General features: G+C 39.5%; 1 protein-coding gene and 1 long non-coding RNA gene across 2 annotated transcripts in view; one reads left to right on the top strand and one right to left on the bottom strand.

Moving 5' to 3' along the window:
- Window positions 1-437: 437 nt before the first annotated feature.
- LOC125905771 (uncharacterized) lies at window positions 438-912 on the top strand. Its single transcript, XR_007451700.1, has 3 exons — window positions 438-466; window positions 624-698; window positions 830-912. It is a non-coding gene; the product is annotated as an uncharacterized LOC125905771 (long non-coding RNA).
- A 5,851-nt stretch (window positions 913-6,763) lies between these two features.
- Window positions 6,764-24,382, bottom strand: part of dcc (DCC netrin 1 receptor) — a 397,984-nt gene continuing 380,365 nt past the window's right edge. Inside the window, exon 29 of the mRNA XM_049603936.1 lies at window positions 6,764-17,115. Within this exon, the coding sequence (XP_049459893.1) occupies window positions 17,026-17,115 (90 nt within the window). The 3' untranslated portion in view covers window positions 6,764-17,025. The remainder of the gene's footprint in view (window positions 17,116-24,382) is intronic.

Here is a 24,382-nt window from a genome sequence, read left to right as displayed (position 1 = left end):
TTTCATCTCCTGTTCATTTCATTAGAGTTTCTTCCTGTCAGTGTCATTAATGCATAGATGAGCAATTCAGAATGCAGCATGGTGGAAAGCCTCATCATTACCTGTCATTAGTAAAAAGGTTAGATTTTCCTGCTCTGACACACTCAGGTTTGGAGTGTGAACTGTGGAGGGTGTAGTCTAGCACTAAACTAAACAGGCTCTCTTCTATTCATCTGTGTACAACTTATTTTACATTCTGTGACAAAGATTATTTATAACACTGAAATATACTGTGTGTAAAGTTGATAGTGAATGAGGCAACCTTGTAGCAGGAGTGTGTCTGGCTCAAGAGAAGATCTCAGCAGCCAGCAGCCTCCACCTAAACTGCTGTAGATTTCTCATTCTGATTTTATTGCTCATCTTTGTTTTTGTGCAGGAAAAGGAAAATAAGAAGCTGACGGAGAAAAAACAGGATTTGACTGCTCAGGTCTCTGTCATATACCACAGCCAAACGCTCAAGTGTTTAATGGTTGCATACATGCCAAAGTCACTGATAGAATTGTAGAAAACCACAGCCACAACTAAAAAGAAGAGTGTTTAGCAGCTTTGGATCCCACTCTCACTGTGAGCTGTTTCTCTTTCAGCTGGAACAGCTCTCTTAGACAGAGAAACTTCCGGAACAAATACAGAACCTGAGGACAGCTGAGCAGGAATTAAAGGTAAACACTGTTCTCCACTTCAACTAATGTGATGATATACGCTCTTCCAAAGTGCTCACCTGTTCAAATAGCTCGTTCATTCAGTCAAGTTGTAGAATCACAGTTGGTAGTTGACTTGTTGTGTTTTGTAGCACAAACTGGAGCAGCTTCAGCTTCAGCTTCAGCTTCAGGAAGTCATGCGGACTAAAGATGAGGAGATACAGACAGTATTAACACCTTTATGAAATCTTCAAGATATAATTTTGTTAAGTGTCTCCGAGCTCCATTTTCCATCAGAGTTGTTGGTGAGTTGATGAAAATGTCACTTAATCTGAGTGTCTTTGTTTCTGGCAGAAATCCATGACGATGACAGAGATAAAAAATGAGATTGAGGAGCTTTTTAACACCATCGAGGCATGTACAACATACTGTATGATGTGTGTGTGTGTACGTTTACTTACACTGTGCCTTTCTGACGGTACATCTGTCTTCTGCAGGACCTCAGGCAGGATCAGCAAGCGCTTCTAGAGCAGCTCAGCAGGAGACAGGAGGAGCAGATATTGTAAGCACTGCCTTATATTTTTGCTGGTTCTGCTGGTAGGACAGTCGAACTGAAGTTCATAATTGAGCAGCATTTAGTTAAGCCAGTCTGGGTGTAGTGCATTTCAGTGGTTGATATCAATGTTGATCATCTTGTAGCTAAGCTATCTAATGAGCAGATATTTGTCTGGAGTTTTCTCACATCTGTCTGTTGTTTGGTTTGTTAGAGCTGCACAGAGGACATCGAGTGAAGAAAGACAACCACTGGGGTTTTCAGTGACGGTAAATTTAATATCCAAACACCATAATTAAACATATTCACACAACCACAACAGGACAGACACCCAAAACTAATCATAACAGCTTTATTCTACCAGCCATGGCGAGCACTTCCACTAGTTCCACACCTGGGAAGTTACACTTCTTTGCTTACTTGCTTAGCGTTATATGAGAAGTTTGCCTGTTTGATCAACGTGTAGCTGGAGGCAGCAGACAGTTAGCTTAGCTTAGCATAAAGGCTACAAGCAGGGGGGTTCCAGTCTTCATATTCTGTCTGAAGATAACAAAATCCACCTCTAAAGCTCAAAAATTGACTCGTTTGTGGTGCTTCTCAAGGTTTCATCCATTTGTTTCTGTTAAAGGGATTTTCTCTTGAGGGGGGTGCTACTTTAAAATTTGGCATGTTTATTGAGTCTCACTAACTTACCTGTTATGTCAGTGTTAAACCTTTACTAAGCTCAGCTCAGCACAGTGCTCAGGTGAGGTAGAGACTCCAAGAGGAAGCTACAAAAATCACAGACACAGCACAGAACAAATGCAAATATAGTAAAGCAGAGTGAATCTGGGGTTGACTATACTTTTGCTGATGATACTGTTAACAAACAGTAGCTGACCATTTCTGCATAGTATACCTTTAAGGATAATAAATCCTTGATTATGCACTTATTAACAGTTAAATCAGCTGTCACAGCTCCTCCATCTGTAATGTGCACGCCATGTGGCCAAGGATAATAAAATGTGAATGAAAATTACTATAAATACAAGACTGCTCTTTTGAAACTGTGTTTGTTTTACTTTTCATCACTTTGACGTAAATGGCAGCCACATGGGGCCACAAAGAAAGTGTCCTTTAAAACATAGCCTCAAACAGGTCTTTGAGATTTTTTTTTGTTACAATCATTAATACAGTTACAGTATCTTTCAACACTGAGGTAAATTAAATATTGTTAGTTATCTGAAAATGTTATATAAAACATTGCTACTGTATCAACACAAAAAGTGCAGTTGTAACTTAAAAACTGTTTAAAACAAAACTATGTTTTCATAAAACAATTCACTGATGAGAAACAACAGACTGTCTGTAGAGATATCTAGGCTGTTTTCCAATATGGCTGCCTGTAACCATTTGTAGTCACTTTAGAAATAAAGTTCTTATTTCTGTGTAGTGGTAAAACCTTGGAAAAGTATAATGCTGTTCCCTGCTACTTGTTAACAGCACCCATTAATAAAACAGCAGTTGATAACATTTCTATTCATGTTTTTCACCCCTTCTCCCCTGCGTCCTTTACACAGAGCAGCCCTAAACTGCATGTAATTTTGTTTCAATGAATTATCAGAGACGCAACATGGGAGACATAAACTTTATTTCATGTTGGACTGAACTGAAGATGTGCAGAAATGGGAAAGCACTTCCACGTCTGTCTCCACCTTTGGCAAGTATGACTGGTTCTAAACACTTTTTGTAACCAGTGTTTCAATTTGTTTGGAGGATTTTCACCCATTCTTCCTGCAAAAGTCTTCTAGTTCTGTGAGATTCTTGGTCTGTCCTACATGCACTGCTCATTTGAGGTCTATCCACAGATTTTAATGATGTTTAGGTCGGGTGACTGTGAGGGCTATGACAAAACCTTCAGCTTGCACCTCCTCTTGATGTAGTCCATTGTGGATTTTGGAGTATTTGCTGGAATTTAATTGAATCCATTCTTCCCTCTACCTGTGAAACATTCCCTGTGCCACTGGCTGCAACACAAGCTCAAAGCATGATAGATCACAGTAGAACAGTGCACCACCACTCCAGAGTCTGATAAATCTTCCTGCAGGTCTTTTGCAGTCAAGCAGGAGTTTTGTTTTGCCTTTCTAACAATCCTAACAAATTTTCTTGGTCTTCCAGGCCTCAACTTGAGCTCCACAGTTCCTGTTAACTGCCATTTATAATTACATTAAGAACTGAGGAAACAGCTACCTGAAAACACTTTGCTATCTTCTTATAGTCTGCTCCTGCTTTGTGGGCATCAATTATTTTAGTTTTCAGAGTGCTGGGCAGCTGTTTAGAGGAGCCCATGGCTGCTGATTGCTGGGAAATGGTTTCAGGAGTCAAAGTATTTATAAAGCTTTGAAATTTGCATCACCTGGCCTTTCCTAACGATGACTGTGAACAAGCCAGAGCCCTAACAAGCTAATTAAGGTCTGAGACCCTGGTAAAAGTTGTGTGAGAGCTCAAATGTCTTGGGGTGCCCAAACTTGTGCAGGGTGCTGCTTTCCTTTTTTCATTGTACAAAACAAAAATAAAACACAGATTTTTGTTAAAATGTTAAAAAGTGTGTTTCATCTTTAACTTTTGGAGATCAGTTCATCTCCTACTCACTTCACACTATTCATAGTAAACAAAATTTAGTCCATGGGTGCCCTAACTTTTGCATGCCACTGTGACTTAGTCTGGCTGTATTGAGATGTTTTAATAGTGGTTTAATTTCACAACACTGACAAATAATGCCAAGGCTTAGAGCAAACACTACAGTTACCTAGCTGTCAATGAAAGCAGAGGAGGTATGGAGCTTTATCCCTATCTTTCTTCAAGAGAGTGGTCTATCAGTTTGAGAGCACTATTTATTGATTTCACATTCAAAAACCCTGCCCTCGCACTCAAATAGCCTCTGCTTGTGCTTGGATCTAATCTGTTTCTGCTCAAACTGTGTGCTCGCACTCAGATACCATGATACTTACACAGATTTCCTGCTCGAGCTTCGGCTTTTCTCCTTGTGCTCAAAGTGTTTCTGTGCGCTCGCGGAATTTCTGCTCTCAGATTTCTGCCCTGTGCTTGGATTTTTTTGTGTAACAACCCTGTCAAAATCCCCCAACCAATAGAATGCCAGATTTACTGTTGACCAATGAAATGATCCCTGCCTCCTTGTGGGCGCGCTCGCTTTGGTATTAGAGCGTCCCGTCCAGGCGGGCACTCTTTAACCAGGTTCATCCACCTCTTCCACTGTCGGGAGTTATTTTTCAACAGTCACCGGCTCACTATACATTATCCCTATATGTATATATTTATTTATATATCTATCTATATCTATCTATCTATCTATATATGTACATATATATATATGTATATATATATGTATATAGAGATAGATGTATAGATGTATAAATACATATGGCACATATATACATATACATACAGTACAGGCCAAAAGTTTGGACACACCTTCTCATTCATGCCTTCAATTTTGAATAAATCCCCAACAGTGTCACCAGCAAAACACCCCCACACCATCACACCTCCTCCTCCATGCTTCACAGTGGGAACCAGGCATGTGGAATCCATCCGTTCACCTTTTCTGCGTCTCACAAAGACACGGTGGTTGGAACCAAAGATCTCAAATTTGGACTCATCAGACCAAAGCACAGATTTCCACTGGTCTAATGTCCATTCCTTGTGTTTCTTGGCCCAAACAAATCTCTACTGCTTGTTGCCTCTCCTTAGCAGTGGTTTCCTAGCAGCTATTTGACCATGAAGGCCTGATTCGCGCAGTCTCCTCTTAACAGTTGTTCTAGAGATGGGTCTGCTGCTAGAACTCTGTGTGGCATTCATCTGGTCTCTGATCTGAGCTGCTGTTAACTTGCGATTTCTGAGGCTGGTGACTCGGATGAACTTATCCTCAGAAGCAGAGGTGACTCTTGGTCTTCCTTTCCTGGGTCGGTCCTCATGTGTGCCAGTTTCGTTGTAGCGCTTGATGGTTTTTGCGACTCCACTTGGGGACACATTTAAAGTTTTTGCAATTTTCCGGACTGACTGACCTTCATTTCTTAAAGTAATGATGGCCACTCGTTTTTCTTTAGTTAGCTGATTGGTTCTTGCCATAATATGAATTTTAACAGTTGTCCAATAGGGCTGTCGGCTGTGTATTAACCTGACTTCTGCACAACACAACTGATGGTCCCAACCCCATTGATAAAGCAAGGAATTCCACTAATTAACCCTGATAAGGCACACCTGTGAAGTGGAAACCATTTCAGGTGACTACCTCTTGAAGCTCATGGAGAGAATGCCAAGAGTGTGCAAAGCAGTAATCAGAGCAAAGGGTGGCTATTTTGAAGAAACTAGAATATAAAACATGTTTTCAGTTATTTCACCTTTTTTGTTAAGTACATAACTCCACATGTGTTCATTCATAGTTTTGATGCCTTCAGTGAGAATCTACAATGTAAATAGTCATGAAAATAAAGAAAACGCATTGAATGAGAAGGTGTGTCCAAACTTTTGGCCTGTACTGTATATATATATATATATACTATATATGCACCATATGTATCTATACATCTAGATAGATAGATAGATATGGCGTGTGTAAATTAACAGTCCCTTTATTCCAAAAGTGGTAAAGAAAGCAAGGGAAGAACATTTAATAAATCCCTGGAGGGTGGGAGTAGATGAACCCAGTTAAAGAGTACCCGCCCGGATGCTCTAAAACTAAAGCAAGCGCGCCCACAAGGAGGCAGGGATCATTTCATTGGTCAACAGTAAATCTGGCATTCTATTGGTTGGGGGATTTTGACAGGGTTGTTACACAAAAAAATCCAAGCGCAGGGCAGAAATCTGAGAGCAGAAATTCCGCGAGAGCACAGAAACACTTTGAGCGCGAGGAGAAAAGCCGAAGCTCGAGCAGGAAATCTGTGCAAGCAACATGGTATGTGAGTGTGAGCAACATGGTATCTGAGTGCGAGCACACAGTTTGAGCAGAAACAGATTAGATCCAAGCGCAAGCAGAGGCTATTTGAGTGCGAGGGCAGGGTTTTTGAATGTAAAATCAATAAATAATGCTCTCAAACTGATAGACCACTCTCTTGAATAAAGATAGGGATAAAGCTCCATAAGGAGGGAGATGTGACGTTGCTCTGCAGGGCGCTGGATTTGCGTGTTGCTGCCACAAGGGAAGTTGAAAAGTGAGGGGCAGGGTCTTGACTCAAATTCAGATGAGAGGCACACAACACACTTTTAACTAAGAATTGATGCTGTGGGCCAAATTTAAAAACTAAAATATAAAATTATTAAAAGAAATACAAAAAATGTCTTGAAAAAAGGGCGGCACTTATCTAGACAGAGGACAAAAGGGCAGGTGCTTGAGCAACACCTGGGGTCTATCTGTGCATGTGCTTGCATTGACCCCTGTGACCCCCAGCACATGTATGTGATGCATAAATACTAACCAAACAGTGTGTTTGCTTTTGTATCAAAACTTTATTTATCAAACAAAAAGAATGCACCATTGAAATAACATTTCTATAAAAAAGGACCATGGGACTGTTCTACAGTGCATTACAAAACCAGCAATTGTATACAACATTGTGGATAGAAACTTCGCTTTACTTCATCTGAGATACATCATCATCATCATCATCCCATCATCATCATCATCTTTTCACGCCCTCACTCAAATGAACAAAATGTACACTCTTAAATATTGCAGTCACTAAGCTAATTTGGTTATAATGACTCTAGGATTGGACTTTTTTTTAAAGGGCAAAGTCAAACTGTATTTACTCAGAGATGTCCGTCTGCTGGCTCCTCTGTCGAACAATGATGTTCTGGAAATGAAGTAATTGTCTGTGTGAGAGGAGATAAGGGCCGTTTTAATTTGGCCCCTTTCACCCCGATGAGATGAGGTCCAAATCTTTTTTTTTTTTTTACTTTTTTCTACCCCCATTATTTTCTTTTACTCTTTTGTAAGCCGTCGGCCTGAAACTGTCTGTGCTCGAGCTGACAGAGTCGATTTCACACCAGTATCAGACCACTTTCAAAGTCAGCACATCCCTGACCAACTTCACTTGGTCTTTTTTGACCGTGTAATTTGTCCCTTTTTGATCCTCAATGGTTCCCACACACAGGAGTGAAGCTCTCAAAGAAAGAAGTTAATGAAGTCGAGTTTCCCTTTGAAATGTAGGAGCCAAGCCTCCCCAGTTTCCACCTTATCAGGTCTGGTTGGTGTTTCTGAGTTTCACACAGTCACCACAGGACGAGTTCACAGGGACAAGAGCCTTTACAGATAGAGGACGAGGTGTTTGAAGGACCATCCTGACGTGTCTCTGCATGTTGTAGTCCTTTAACTACAATTCACTTTTCACAAACTTGTTGACTAAAAGTAGGCTGTGATGAAAATCTATTTTAAAGAAGAGTCTACAAAAATGAACAGACCCTAGAGACGTGTCTGTTATTATATACAGGTTATAGTTAGAAAGAATAACTGCATAGATGCCATCAATCTACGTATTTTAGACTGAAAATAAACAGAACAGTGGTGGTGACTGTGTGTCCTCAGAGTGACCAACCATTGAAATGTTTCATTAAGAAATGTAAATAATCTTTCTACAATATTTTTTAAACAATACTGAAACCTTTTAAGGCAACAAACGAAAAGAAAAAACAAAACTCCGAACGGCGCTTCAGTCCTCTTTTTCGTTTTTGCTAAACTAAATTTACATTGGCAGAAATATCACATGGTTATAAATAATAGTTTTTAAAGAGCACTCAAAATAAAGTAATAATAATAATAATAATAATAATAATAATAATATATTAAATTTGATTATAAAAAGTTACTACTACTCTAGTGGAACTGTACACTGTAAAAAAGCAGCGTTCTGTAATGTAGTTCTGCTGCAGCGACGCTTTTCTCCACAGTAAAATACACATGTAGAGCCAACAAGAAAAAAACCCTAACATGTGGCTGTTAGAGGCCGGGGTCAGACTGTGGAAGGGAAGCCTTTGTATCGAGACGGAGACAAGAAGTTTGGTTAGAGATTCACTGTTTAAAGTTTAATGAAAAAAAACAACAAAACAAAACAAAAAAAAAAACATCTGTGATGAAAAAAAGTTCCTTCTAGTTCCCTTTTAGTTCCCTGTCATAAAACAACTTTGACAGAATGAAACTGGTTACACACTGTATGATGAAGTTGACTGTTTGGTAATGTTATGTTTTGGGAGGGGATTATTTTCTTTTTTGGAGTATGATCATTCTATCTCTGCTCAGTATTTTGGGATGCTTTAGTCCATTATTTATAAATCACAAACTTGCACGTTATATTTTCCAAATCATCCCATCAGTTTTTAGATGAATTCACTTCCCTTCGAGCAGCCACTGATTTCAGTCATTTCTGTAAAAGTGAACAGAGCTCATCCATCAGTCAACATGTCTGCCAGCCCAGGCTCCAGGCAAAAATGTTGGCATTGTGCGTTTCTGCAAACCATGTATATGTTATATTTGCATGTCATTGGAGGCCTGCCACTGTTTCCCTGCAGCTTCTTAGCCCCAGAACATTAATGTTTTTTTTTTTTTAGCAGTAAGGACAGTGCCACAAAAAGTGGTAGTTATTTATCAAGGCCTCACTGCCTTTCAGCTGTGATTCTGCTCCAAAAAGCTGGTATTTTTCACCAAAACATTATCCTTTCCTAACCATAACCAAGTGGTTCTTCAGCCTAAACCTAACCACACATTAACAACAGCGTTGTTGAAATGTAAAGTTTCAACATATCTGCTGTGCAAATGTTATGTATGCTGCCGACAATGCCAACACTTTCCCTACTGACGGGACTGTATCTACATTATTCTTGTTAAGGTTAGCTTGCTGTTGTGTGGTGATAGAAGGAGTAAGTTCCAACTCATTTTTACTGCACAACAGTTACACAGCCATGTAAAGCTGCAACCAAAATAATTTCATTAATAATTAATCTGTCGCTTATCATATTACTAATTGTTTGGTGTATAAAATGTCCTAAAGCCCAAAATGATGTCTTTGAATTGCTTGCCTCTTTCAACCAAAAGTTGAAAACCCAAAGATATGCAGAAACACAGGAAATGTTTTGCATTTTTGCTCAATTAATCAGTCACCACATTAGTGGCTGATGAATTTTCTGTTGATAAATTATTTGACTTATCTCTTCAGCTCTACTGCAAAGTTGATTTCCACATTAGGAATGAGTGGAAATTAGTGGCTGCATGGAAAGAAAAACTAAAACTCTGGTATGACTTTGAAAATGGTTTGCAGTAACCTAAGTTTTAGGTCAAATTTGATGAATAGACTAAATGTGCAAAAACACTTGAGTCTAAATGAGTCTGACATGTAGTGATGAACTGTCCCTCTGCTGTGGGCTAGTCTTTGTTGCTGGGGGATTGACTTGTGTTCAGTGATTTAAATAGGAACATAGAGGACGAACATGGATGTTACTTCCCTGCCACTGTCTGGCACAGAAATATCATAATCAAAAACAGCGTTCCCTGTAAGATCTGCTACGAAATCTGATCAGTGGCACAGATACAACCTCCTGCATGTCAACACAGACAAGAACAACCGATGGCAGTGGCCAATGTTTTTCTGTTGTGTCACATCAATTTTGTGCAAGCTAAAAAGCAGGGCTCAAAGCTAACAGTGTCCCGTTGTATCAGGAGCAACAGAAAATTTGGATTTTGGATGTACAGAGACTTTCCCGGGATGCCTTTGGGAAGAAAGGATGCAGTAAACTCACTATCAATGTGTTAGAGGGCGCACCCTATTGTTTCCCTGATAATGCTACATTGTGAACAACAAATACAAGGAGAGCTGGAACAAATATCCATATTCCTGCTGTTACGTTTCTGGTGGCTTTTACTGAGCAAACAAAACATGCCTCAGGTCCTAGTCATCGCTCAGCCCAGTCGCCAGATGGAAATGTTGGCATTGTACATTTCTGCAAACTACGAGGCACCTAGGCGAGACACCTGCCAACGTGCACCACTGTTAGACCACCAAAAACCAACAAACAACAAAACTGGTTGTTCTTTCGAGAGTCATCGCTGCCTTTTTTTCTACTGGGGATGGCGCCAGGAAAAGCGGTTGATTTTACCAAGACATTGATGGCTTCTCCAGCAGGAATTGTGCCTCCAAAACTGGGTGTGTGAAGCCAAAATGTGTTGTTTGCCTAAACCTAACCACATAGTTGCTGAAATATAACAAAAGTTTCCTTAAATGTACTACATAATAAAGTCAAATGTAAAGTATCCATGGTTTTCAGAAACACACAATGGCACATTGCAACATTTTTTCTGGCGAGTGGGTTGCATCACCTGTACAAGATTGGTTTACTGTCATTTTTTTGGTTAATTAGCCAAAATCTTTTTCCTGCCACTGCAACAAGTCTTACTTAACTTTATTTGTAGTCTGCCTTATTTGAAGCTCTGCACAAAAATTTCTACAAAAATCCTGAAACAAGCCAAGCAAACTGAGAATAAGTGAACATTTTACTTAACTGACGCACTGTCATCTGATGAAATATACATCCAAGAGGTTGAATCTGAGACTAAATGACTTATGAGGATGGATGTTTTTCACAGTGCGATTTTCTGAGAGAGCTGGTTGCAAATTTTGCATCTCGTTCAAAGATATTTTGATGGAAACGCTGGCCATTTTGTGGATCTGTAATGTTTCAGGTACGGGACGATCCTTGCCATCGCTGCATTTAGCGTGTCTGATGTGTCTGTTTCCTGACAGCTGCTGAAACGCTGCCTCTGTGCCACTGAAGTAAAAGAACCAGTCTTCTCTTAGTTCTCTCTGTTTAAAAGGGACACAGTGCTTTTGGGAAAAACCCTCAGCAGAGCAGAATGTCTCATCTGTTCCCCATGTGTCGGCTGTGCCGGAAGAACAAATTAACACAACATAGAGCACATTTGAACATTTCACAAAGACTTCAAATGAAGTGACTAAATACAGAGAGAGGAAATGGATGCTTCGGTGAAAAGTAAAGGCACGTAGGATGTCTCATTTATCTCGACGGCAACAAAACTTGTAAGGGCAAATGAATCCTGATAAATAAAATGTTGGACACATTGTGGTATCCACAGACTGCTAGCTCGTGTTCATGACAAGTCCAGAACAGAAAGACCATATGTATTTTAACCAGACGCTTGGATGACTGGCAGAATTAAGGTGAACAGTCAGTTAAAATCTCCATCTAGGTGATCAGAATCCTTAAAAGTAATTTTGACAACTGCGGGGAACTGGCATCCAATTTAGTGACCTCACTCAATAAGACTTTTGAACTTTCCATATTACTGATCATTTTCTAAATCTCCCATCAGTTTGAAAATTAATTTCCCGCCTTCAAACCGTTCGTTTCAGTTAATTTCTATGAGAATCAGCTTGCAAAGACTTGAAACTTGAGTGATTTCAACATGCACACTTTCAGTCCAATGCAGATAAAGAGTCACTCTGTTATCAGACATATTGACACACAGATTCACTGTAATCTAACAGAACCTTTCCAAACTCCATAGCACTCAGCTCAGTTACAAGTAACAGAGTGGACTGTATAGAACTGTGGAAAAAAAAACCTTTGCTAGTGCTTTTTAGATTTGAAATTGAACTGCTGATCAACTCTTTTGCTGGAATCCCAAAAGAAGCAAGCCTGGATGCCATGACAGTAATGATACTTTGGCCATTTCCTGCAATATTAGTTATGCAGAAGACTCTAAGATGTCAAAGCATCCTTGAACTGAGCAGTGACACAGACATCCTGTTTATTTTTGTAAGCTGAAAACCATTTCCCTCTGTGGAAATGGAGCTTTTAGCATTTTAAGTCTTGTGTATGATTTATCCTGACTTCATATGAGTAGAGGAATCCTCTGCTAGTCGCTAGGCTAATTTATACAATGTAAAATGCCATAGGCTTGTGCTAATAACATTAGCATGCTGTATTTGTGGGGGAAAATGTGTCCAGCAAAACACAGGTGTTTTGTCTGTGAATGCTGCGAGTTAAAGTGAAGCTGATTTGTGTACTTGTAATTGAAATTAACTCATGTTTAACAACTGTTTTGGGTGTGTTTTGAAAGAACTAAACTTTACAGAACTTCATAGAAACCCCACCAGTGACCAGGTGTAACTGCAGAGTGACGCAGTGTTCGGAACCGGGTGAACTCAGAGTCATTTGAAAGTACATCTTCAACATATGTCTTTTCCTTAACCTAACCACAAAAGCTTTGTTTCCCTAAACCCAACCTCTGTAACTTTACGTTAAATACATAACTTTACGTTAGGAATGTAATGTCATTCATGGGGCGCCAATTTGTAGAATGTCATATCTACTGTTGTGTGTGCATTTTTGTAGGATATCATACAAAGCGCTCCATGAGGATATGTTGAACAAAGACACTTTGAGCTAGGAGACTGCAGTTAATGTCCTGTGTGAAACCAAAGTCATTGCACTTTGTCATTCAGTTTGACATTCATGTTGGCCATTAACCAGTAGTTACTGACTGCTGAGAGCAGTTATCTAAAAGTTTATGTTGAGTTATGTTTTGTGTTCCTGTTAGTTGATCGTTTATCTTATCCATGATGGTCAAAACTTAAGTTCCAGTTCTTCCCCCCTAAAAAGCTCTGATTTGCTTCATTGAGTACCCCACCAGACCTTTTTGAATTGCTTCTTCAGAGATGTGTGTGGTGTGTCAAATTTCTGGAGCCAGGCCAGGTGTGAAGACTCTGCAAGTTTATTTTCATATAAATGAAATAAAAGAATGGCCGCCGGGAGGGAAGGAATCAATTTAAGAACTGATGGATGATTTAGAAAATGAAATATTCAATATAATTTTAATGGGTTAAAATGTGTACCAGGATGACTATTTATTTCTGATGATTATTTTCTCTACTTTCATCTTTCTTTCCCTTTCAACACTGAAAAGAAGAAATCTCTTGCGTCAACAGGCCATTTAATTTAGAATTTAATGTTAAAATCAGATTTTCTTTCTTTAAATCTAATTTCAGTCTCGCCTGGCAGCGTTGGATCATTCCATCTTGTCTGCAGCTCTGCTCTGCTTTCAAAAAGGGGAAAAGTGCGGATTGGAGAGGTATGAAAGCACTCGGCTCGGACTGGATGTATCTTCCAGAACACACTGATGAGTTTGATCCCCACACCGCCCGCTTGCCCGCGTTCCTTCACCTTTCATCCCCTCGCTCGTTCTGTAGAGACGTTACCTTTGCATCCCCTCCATCCGCGGGACTTTTCCCCGCAGCCGTAACAGCCCAGCGAGCGTGAGCTTGAATCATAATATTTGAAACGGCGTTATAATGAATTCCCGGCCTCATTCCTCCGTGCCCTCGCTCGCACATACAAACCACCTCTGAATATCAATTCACCTTCTCTGCCTCCGCTCCCTCTGTCTCCCTCAGGCTTTTTCCTTTCATCACAGAAAGATAAAGGTCTGAAAATTACAATATGGTGACTGGGGTGACACAGTCAAATATGGAGCATACTGATGGCCTGTTCTTTACCCCTCAGCTGATTAAGGAATCATTTGTCATTTTAAGCTGCTGCCTTTCTCCATTTCACTCCCAAAAAATATCCCAACCCAATAATTCTCGTGCTAATTCTCCAAATCTGATTTTTCTTTCCTGCTGTCAATACAAATCTAGTTGTTTTAAAGAACCGAAAGGCAAGTGCTCCCTGTTCTGTCATCCTGACTGACCTCAGAGGTCATCCTGAAACCACAACAATGCAGGTTTAATCCCCTCATTGCAAATATTTTCCTCATTCCTCTCTTTAAAGTATGTAAAACTAAAAATGGCATAAACGAGTCTCTCCATACCAGTTAATAACTGAATCCTGAATAAAATGTAACTCCTTTTGATGCGATCAAAGGCTGTAGGTTATCAATTGTGTTATGGTGGAATCATGGTGGCTCATGACTTTAAAAGTAGCTCTCTGTGGAAATGTGTTTAAAAAAACCTGACTTGAAAAAGCGCAGTTCTGACAGGACAGCGAATGTAAAAATATACTTTGTGGAATATGCATCATTTGTGTGTTTGTTTTTGTTACTTTTTCTTCGTATTTTTGTATAAAAACCGAACGCCCTGAAGTAAACTCAAAGTGAAGCTGGCGGTTTCGCAATTTTCCCACATGGGCGATCAAGGTCGACAGAGGTACATGTGTGTTTATCTCATGAAAAATAAATATGGATTCATCATAAAGCAGGCTAGAAACACAACACACTCACCTGCAGTCAAACACACAAACTGCACAAAATTGAAAAAATAAACAATGGTAGAGATCACTCTCATTATTATCGTCATCGGCTGCCCACTACCATCTCTAATCTCAATTATAATAATAATAACAACAATAATTCCACTAGTAATAACTTGATCTTTGATCCCATTGCTTTTACACCTCCTTCACAATGAATTCTTTCATCACAGTCATGCCAAATGTCAAACTCATTGTTTACAACAAGATGATATTTCTGTGATTTTATAATTGAGATCTTGATCTAGTGACTGCAGTTTAGTTATTTATAAGATAGCTGCTATCTTGTGGTTATGACTTCATTATCTCTTTCGCATAACAACATATTGTTTTGCTTCTTATAATGTTTTACGATTACCTTGCTTCAGTGACTGTGCCTCTTAAATGTCTTTTGTGAATGCATGAACAGGTATCCCAAAAGTCAACAACCAGCCCAGTCATCACAAGAAAATATTGGCATTGTAGATTTTTGCAAACCACAGATATATTTGTTTCATATGTAGCATATCAACGTATTCAAAGTGACCCAGTATATGAGCTGACTTTATCATCTGGAGAAAAAGGGGGAGACAGTGGATGGCATGACAACTAGACCACTGCAGATGTCTGAGGCCAACAAAACCAGTTTTTATTTTTGGCAACCCTTTGTGGCATTCCCACCGGCACCAAATCTGGTTGTTTTTTACCGAAACATCATTGTGTTTCCCAGTGGCAATTGAGCCACTGAACGTGGAGATTTTCACTAACACATTGCGGTGTTTGAGTCAGGGAATGTGGAGGTTTTTTACCGACACATTTCAGCGTTTCCCAGTGGTATTTGAGCTACCAAACATGGGTGTTTTAAGCCGAAATGTGATATTTTCCTAACCATAACAAAGTATTTTTTATGCCTAAACCTAACACCACATTCACCACAGCACTGTTGAGAAATTTAAAGTTTTAATGTATCCGCTACAAAGAATGTACAAATGTAATGTATCAGTGGTTTGCAGAAATTCCAACGTTTTTTTCCTGTTGATTGGATTGCGAGAATACAGTCTTAACTTTTCTCCATTTCACAGACTCTGATTGCTCTTTAGTACTTTAACCAGCAGGGGAATGCATTGAATGTTACATACATACACAGCAACATGACGAATTGTGAATGAGGTGTTAAGACTGAATTTGAACACTTTTCTCAAAAGGACCAATCCCCATCCAAGGCCAACCTTCATTTGTCCAGGATGTGATAGGTCCTAACAATCCAAATCCAGATTTCTTAAAACATGTGTTCCACATGGATCATCTTACTGCTTTTCACTGATGTCCAGTCTGTGGTTGGGATTGAGATAAACTTGAACAAGGAGCAAAAACAAAGAAGGTTACAATAAGTTTCCCAAGATGAGAATTTGGCAACGACACAAGTCTTTGTCGGTAAAGACTGAAGTTTGTCTGGGACAGGGAGAGTAAAGGCTTGGTCAAGAGCAGCAACAGACTGTGGGAGTCTATAGAGATTTCTATACAGTCCTGTAGGAGCAGAGTAAGCTGGATCTGATCCAGGCGTTTCAGACTGATCTGGTAGGTTCTCACACTTGTTTCTTTCTGGCCAAAATCACATTTTTAATCCCCTTTTTAAACCTCAGAATCCAGAGGTGAAGGGCTGCATGGGTTATGGGAGATGATTGGTTCAGTGAAATCATAAGGTTTTCAAGGGAGGAACAAAAAGAGAGAAATTGTGGAAAAATAGGCAAGAAATGCCAGAGATGATCACCTTGCGTCACCACAACAGGCAACCTTGGATTCAGGCAAGAAAAAATATGTTTTGGTGAAACTTTGGTGGCTGAGGATGTGTTTCTATTTGTCACTGTAGGTTCTGGTGGCATTTTCAAACCGTATACACATCCTATAAATGCACAAAGTTGGAATACCCAAACAGAAAACAAAAGACAAAAGGAATACTTCCAACGGTGATCATGAAAAATAAGTGAGGTACAGTCACAGTAACTGAGTTGTGTATAACTCAGCGGAAGAGGACGCTAATAAATACCACAAAGAAGAGAAACAGGAGGGATCTTATAACTTTGTCTTCTTTTTTTGTGATAATCCCATCATCCTGTGTCATTAAGCCGAGGCGCTAGGCATTGGGTTTTTCTAGTTTTGTGTTTGAGGTTGAAGAGTCTAAAAGGGGTTTCAGTTTGAACTCCTAAAGAAGCCCCTCCACTCTTGTCCTGTTCTTGGAGTTGATGCTGTGCTGCTGTTGTGTTTGTCCTCTGTTTGATTCCCCTCTATCCTAACCCGGTCCCAAACAGCAGACACTGGCCGAGACCAGTAGAAACCAAACAAACTCAACCCAGCACAGATGGAGGTCTGATTCCACAGAGGCGTCTTCAAACCCAGATTGACCTGTTGCCGCCCTTATCATACGGACAGCAGGTGACGTCGAGGCTTGAAGAAGGGTTCCACACTAGATCATGGCCGAGGGATGGGCTGGGATGGTGTCAGAGGTTAGAAGGCGGAACCAGTAATGGCGTTGAGCTGCTTCATCAGCCCTTCTAGACTTGCCATCTGCTCCGAAAGGTCATCCTGCTCGTAAACCTGAAAGACAAAAAAAATAGAGCAAGTTACATGACTGTGAGCTTTATAAAAACCTGCCTTTAAGTCTTTGTGGTGACAATTTATAGATCAAGAACTTAGCAGCTGGTTGATAACCATTATATGGCGAGTCTCCCTTATATAATCATATGCACAGTACTTCCTTAACACATGCATTTTCACAAAAACCATACTATTCAAATAGTCTTACTCATGCTCAATAGAATGTACGAGCAGAATTAAATGAGTGTGCCTGCCCAGGTGTGCTACTTGTAGGCTAAAGTGTTTTAAATAGTGATGTTTTTGCGAAAATGGGAAATACTGAGTGTAGGACTGGATAAATGAGACACGGATTATACTGCATGTGTTGTGTGAGAATTTGTTAATGGGTGTTTTGATGATTTCAATTCATGAAGAATCTTCTCTGTCTTTGGATTCTTCATTCACTGTGGAGGAATGCAAGAAAAGCAAAATGAATGTAGCAACTGTTAAACATGGGGGTGGACTGATCATGCTTTGGACTTGTGTTACAGCCAGTGGCAGGAGGAACATTTCATGGGTAGAGGGAAAAATGGATTCCGTTAAATTCCAGGAAATTCTGGAAGCAAACATCACACCATGTGTAAAAAAGCTGAAGATGAAGAGAGGATGGCTTCTACAACAGGACAATGATCCTAAACACACCTCCAAATACACAATGGACTTCCTCAAGAGGTGCGAGCTAAAGTTTTGCCATGGTTCTCACAGTCCCCTGACCTAAACATTATTAAAAATCTGTGGATAGGTCTCAAAAGAGCAGTGCATGCAAGACGAAACAAAAATCTTGCAGACTTAGAAGACTTTTGCAGGAAGAATGGGTGAAAATACTCCAAACAAGAACTGAAAGACTGGTTAAGAAAAAGCATTTAAAAGCCGTGTGTCCTCATTAAATACAGGAATTTAAATTCTGTCGAAACACTGGTTTTATGTAGGGCTGCCCCCTTAACATTCCTGTTTTCAAGGAGCCTCCGATATAAACCTCATGTTGTGAGAAGAAGCATCAGCCTTTTCATTTTGTTGCATCACAGAGCAATGCAAGAGAACTGCATTGGAAGCTGTAAACTCACAAACCCTATCTTGATTTATAATGACTGAACTAGCGTTAATGCAAATAGAGAAAGTGATGCAAAAGGAGCAGCAAGCACACAATCTGCTTGTTGCATCGATTCTCTTAGCTCTGATGCTAGCGGGAACAGCTCAGCTAACAACTGAACAAAACTCTGGTAGCCCTTCTTCTACTGCTGTCCAGTGTGGCTGTCAGTGCTGTCAGTAGACATGCAGGAGAGATGCTCTGCAGTGCTTTAGGGTTGACTAACTTAACTATGATGAGGATGAACACTTCTCATTTCTCAACACATGACGGTGTGCAAATCTGATGTTTTTTATATCAAAGATGATGATCAAAGGTGTTAAAACTTACAGTTAGAAAGTGAGACTTGACATATTCACCCTGAGTATGCAATGCATCTGCCCACAAAAATATTACTTGGAGAATTGTAATTCAGGCACAACCATAGATATGTATAACGATGTTTCTCACTTTCCCTTTTTAATATTCATCCTGGTCTTAACCCAGACATCTACACTACAAAAGGTCAGATCTTAAAAACAAGGGAAAAAAGCAATAAAAAGAGGGAAATCTATCTTAAAGGGGAAGTCTGGTATTTTGCACTTTGAGCCCCATCTCTGGGTTGTTTATGATGAAATAGAGTGGTTAAGACCAAAATTTTGACAATTGCTCCTTTTCGGAGAATTTGGCTTTTCCCTGCCTGGCTTAACAGTGGCCATGTGTATATCTGTCCTAAAACCACCCTAAACATTCGTTTTCAAAGCCATGAAACTCACCGAGTGGTCAGTGGTGTTCGTTGATGTTCTGACGTAAAAATCTGCAAATAGCAAACTGTGGTTTCCATCCGTGTTTTTGCTATTCATCTCGATTGTGGAACTATTTTTTCAGCTGCCTCATACCCGTGTGTAAACTTGTGCTTGATCGATTGTTTGACCCTGAAGCATTATACACTCCAGCCCACTTGATGGCGATAATGCTCCTTTACGTGGGAGTCGCCAACTGGCAGGAAACCATTGCAATGTAATGGGACACAGAAAAGAAGCAGAAGAAGAAGGCAGGCGTTGTGTTCAAAGGCATCGTACTGCGAAGGTTGTTTACAAGCGAGTAATCCATTGTGCAGTTGTTTAAATTTATTATAAAACTTTTTCGTTCGTTCTCGTTCTTCCTTCAGCACTGTTGAGCCAGCACGTTCGCTGAGCTAAAAGACTACAATGACTACAACCTTGTTGTAGTGTTATACCCCTTTCCGTTTCTGGTGGCGGATTACTACCAACGGAAAATGAGGCTTCCTATAGAAATGGATTAGACAAAATGTCAAATATATCATCACGGAAACAGTTTGCTACGATTTTTACGTCAGAACATCAACGAACACCACTGACCCTCGGTGAGTTTCATGGCTTTGAAAACGAATGTTTAGGGTGGTTTTAGGACAGATTTACACATGGCCATAGGCAGCACTGTTAAGCCAGTCAGAGAAAAGCCAAATTCTTCGAAAAGGAGCAATCGTCACAATTTTGGTCTTAACCACTCTATTTCATCTTAAACAACCCAGAGATGGGGTTCAAATTGCAAAATACCGGACTTCTCCTTTAAAATAAGCAGAAGCATCTGCCCAATGAACAGGAAAATGTCCATTCTAAACATATAGCTGTATTTCAAGATGACGGCACAAACATTTACTAAATTTAAGTACATTTTACTTTAAATTGAGAAAATAATAAGTCCTTTGTGGGGGACTTGCTTCTATTTATTTTCAACCATTTTTCATACTTGAGAAAACATGTGATGTGACAACGTGATGAGAATTTTCACGTCATGCTTCTTGCGCAAGTTTGAGTGCTAGAATATTTTGTGTTGACTCGCTTCATATGCGCCAATAACTTGCTTCACATGTTCATGAAATCACGCAAAATCGTGCTACTCGCTTAATTCACGCCTTTTAATTTGAACCGCGTAATTTGCATATTTCATGTCATTCGCGTATGTGGCATCATTCGCACCGCACCCATCGCACCTATCACACCACCTAGTGGGATTTCAGGTCTAATTACATCGTTACATTGATTTTACATGTAATTCACTTGTGCGAATTGTTTTATTCCCGCCTGGTGTGAACACAACATAACATCCCAATCACTCAAATTAGGAAAAAAAAAAAACAATATTCAAACTTTTTTTTCTTCCAGGTTTCAGGAAAATATATTGTCTTGATTGAAGGTATTTCATCATACTTAGATTTGTGTCTATGTGTCTTTTGACCAGTCACTTCATCAGTGCCACGATGCCCACAATTTCTTGTGATAGTGTAGTTTCTGCCATGGCTGGAGGAACTAATCAGTAGCGTCATTATTATCTAATATCCTTCATCTGGAGTTGTTCAGGGACGACATATTAATGATCCATTAGTGGTCAGGCCTTTCTTATTAGTTTCTCATTTGTTCTTGAGTAACTATTCACATTTCTGTTTGCTGTATTCTATTTTTGAATGTGTTTTTCCTGCATTGACTGACTCATTCCTTCATTTGAAATACAGATATCTGCAGACACCTAATCCATCTCAGTGAATGTCATGTCTGTTTTTATTTCTGTCAGAGCTCAGTCATTGTTGCCTGGCAGTGCAGTGCAGACTTTTCAATCTGCATTTATTACTGAATGAAATAAAAGTTGACTTTATGTTGACTGTGATGAATTATCTATCAGCAGCAAGTTTCAAGTCTCTGCAAATTGAACTGAACTGAAAGCAGCAGCTGCCTGAAGGAAGGAAGTCAAAATAAAAAAGTTGGAAAATGATCAAGACTGCAAAGTTCACAGGATTTGTAGCTAATGGGCTGCATCTGGTCTGCATATGTTTCAAAGGACAGGACGCACTGAAAGTGTGAACGGCTGCACTTTAATCCTGCAGAGACTCTGTGATCACTGTGTAATGGCATGTTCACTTCGATGACACAACCTGTCGCCTCTGAGTGGTTAAGTGCCTCCATCTCTGTGTGTGTGACAGTCAAGTGAACATCACTCACATACTGTACACACTCTCAGTGTTTTCTATTGAGCATGGCCTTCATGCAGAAATTGTCTTTGCAGTTGGAAAAAAAATTCAATATTCTCTTCAGTACTCCATGGAAAACCAATAAAGGCTCAGCGGAAATATTTCTCACACTTAAACTGAAAGCTTTGTGTCAGTGCACAAAACTTTCTGCATGTACTTGTTCTGTATTTGCACTGTATACAGTCAGTGTACAAGTCCTTCATTACACTGAGATGATCCTGCAGAAATATCACTGCAGAACTCCACTGAAAGAGTCATGCATTACTGAGTGCAAATGCTGTAAAACTGCTAACGGAGAATTACAGATATACACAACTGAACACATTACACTTCTGGTGGTATTTTTCTTTCCCCATGTTTAATCATCTGTGTGTGCAAATCAAACAACCTGATAACTGTTAATAATTTAATCACAACGGAAGTTAAATAACTCATACAAAGCTGTTTTATTCCTCAAACACTTATAGCTCTGTAGCTTTAACCCATAGGGATTATTTTCATAATTGATTCATCTATTGATTTATTTCTCAATCAATCAATTAATCAATGACACGCCAATACTTAAAAATGCCCATCTCATATTCCTAAAACCAAAGGTGACGCCAAAAATATCTTGTTTTGCCCAACCAAAACTGAAAAACCTAAAACTGTAGGTATTGTAACATAAAATGGAGTCGAGCACAAAATCCTAACATTTTAGGAGCTGAATATTATATTGTATCAATCATACAAATAGTTGCCAAATTCTGGCAACTATTCACATGATGAACTGATGTTAAATGTATATTAGAGAAACTGTGTGAATTAATTTTGATGAGTTTGGTTTGTACTGTGCTGTGTTCGTGTTGTTGACATTAGACAATGCCAATTATTTATCATAATATCTGTAATAATGTATGAGGCCTACAAAGGGACGACCAGTGAACAAATAAAAGCTTTAAACAATGACTCTTTGTTTGATCAGCTATGTTTTTCACACTGTATTTTTGAACACTGGCTTCCCACTGCATACCTTTATTTTGAAATTAAGCACAGTACAGTATGTTTCCCTCTGTAGAGGCCTTGACCTGCTGATCCAGATTTGAAAATATAGATATCAGTCTGTTCCACTTAAAGCTTTTAACATGACCAGAGTCATGTTGGATCAGCTTTAAACCATTTTCTGCCCCAGGACAACTTAACTTCAGTCATTTATTGATTTTTATATATTAACCCCATTTTTAACAGCAGCAGGACCCAATCAGAATCCACCAGCAGCAGTCAGGTTACCAGTTAATAACTAACAGACAGTAAAGTCATAACTCCACAGTCAAAACATATCCATTGAAAGCCTGCTAAATATATCACATATTGCTTTATGACCATGTGTTTAGAAAATCAGCCTCTGTTTTCTTTTTTTTTGGACTCAGACAGACAGAGCAAACTGGTGCCAGAATTGTTTTCTGCATCAATTTATGGTGGAAATGTCAAAATAAAAGTCGTCTGCCACTTTCATGTTTTATCCTGGGGGATGGACTGAAATATTTAAATATCACCCCTAAAATCTACCAGTGTGTCTACAGGTAATAAAAGCACTGTGAGTAAAGTAAGCAGTATATATGTGGTACCATGCAGAGGTAGGGTTTGTGTCAGAATAGAGTGAGTTAGGTGACTCTACATTTTGCTAAGTGCAAGTACAAAATGAAAACACAGTTTTAGGTTCAGATGTAGTTTTAAATTTGTGTAACATCAGAAATGTGGACTCATTTTGGCAACAAGATTAAAAAAAAAAAAAAAGTTGAAAATGTTTGTACCAGTTAAGACCTCACTAATTAAAATGTAAGACTATTTAATGACTTTTTGACTGACTGTATTTATAAAATTGAATTTGAGACATTTTAAAACTTTTAGAACCTGCAGACACCCTGCCTAGTGTATGATCGCACCATCATGGCACACAAATTGGCCTTTTCTACTGTTACTCTTGGCCGTGCTATGTCAAGCCATGCTGCACCAATTTGCGTTTCTGTTATCAGTTAACCATGCTGTGCCACGCTGAGCTGCCACAGGGAGACGGACCTTTTCCGGTGACATCTCACTGACAGCAGCCAACCCTGTTTCACCCTCTTAAACAGGCCTGTGTGTTGCAAGACTCTACTCAGCTCAAGAGACCAGAGAGAAAGGTGTTTTTAAAAGTCTCTGTGTGTTCAGCTTTCAGTACTTTTGTAGCTTCTAACTGCATGCTTGTGGTTTGGAATTTAGTTTCTCTCCTGCACCCTCTTTTTACTGTTTCGTGTTCCTTATCAGCTGTATTAGAAATTGTGCGAAGTTGCTGCTCGAAAACTTGACATTTCCTTATTTTGCTGCTTCACAATAAAAGTTTTTACATAACAAAATAATGGGGGACTTATACTGAGAAGAATCTACAGGAAACTAAATATGTTTATCACTGAATTAGCAGAATTTATTAGCAGCTTTTCTACAATAAAGACAAGTCTAGTAATACTGCAAGGTGGAAGATTAAAAACAGAAAGAGCCTCAGTGAGATGTTATGCCCAGTTCAGACCAAAGATTTGCGATGAGACAAGTTGAAACAGACAACCACTTGCAATGTGCCGTTCTGCAATGTTTTACAAACCTGTTGGTTCACACCAAGCTCATAAGCTCATAGCTCGGCTAATCAGTCAAATCGGACTTCTCGTCTTGTCTGAGTATACATGCAGAAGAGAAAATCGAATTTCTGACCAAGTACATCTGACAGCGCCTCAATAGGTGGTGCTGTGTCCTTGTTAATATAGTGTGTATTGAACTAGTTCCAGTTGACCCGAAGAGAAAGCAAACGATGAATAATAATTCCTCGTCCGTCCAGAAGTGCGTCTTCTGCTTCTTGGTCACCATGGTGTCTGTTTGTTTTTCCGGGAGTTACTGCACTGCTATATACTGAACTATTGCTATGTCATCTCCTTCTTCTTCCAGGTGAAAGCCTGCAAAAGAAAAAGTGGTGCATGCGCAGAACGCTGAGCCCGACTCCAGTTGGACTAAGTGGATACATGCAGCAACAGATTTTCAATTGAATTATCTAGGTGTGCTAGTCGAGCTACGGATAGTCCAATTTAAGTCGGACTAAACTGTTT

This window comes from Epinephelus fuscoguttatus, linkage group LG18, assembly GCF_011397635.1.
Source record: "Epinephelus fuscoguttatus linkage group LG18, E.fuscoguttatus.final_Chr_v1".
NCBI classification, from domain to species: Eukaryota; Metazoa; Chordata; class Actinopteri; order Perciformes; family Serranidae; genus Epinephelus; species Epinephelus fuscoguttatus.
Note: the sequence above shows the minus strand (reverse complement) of the source record. Positions and strands in the feature narration are given on the sequence as shown.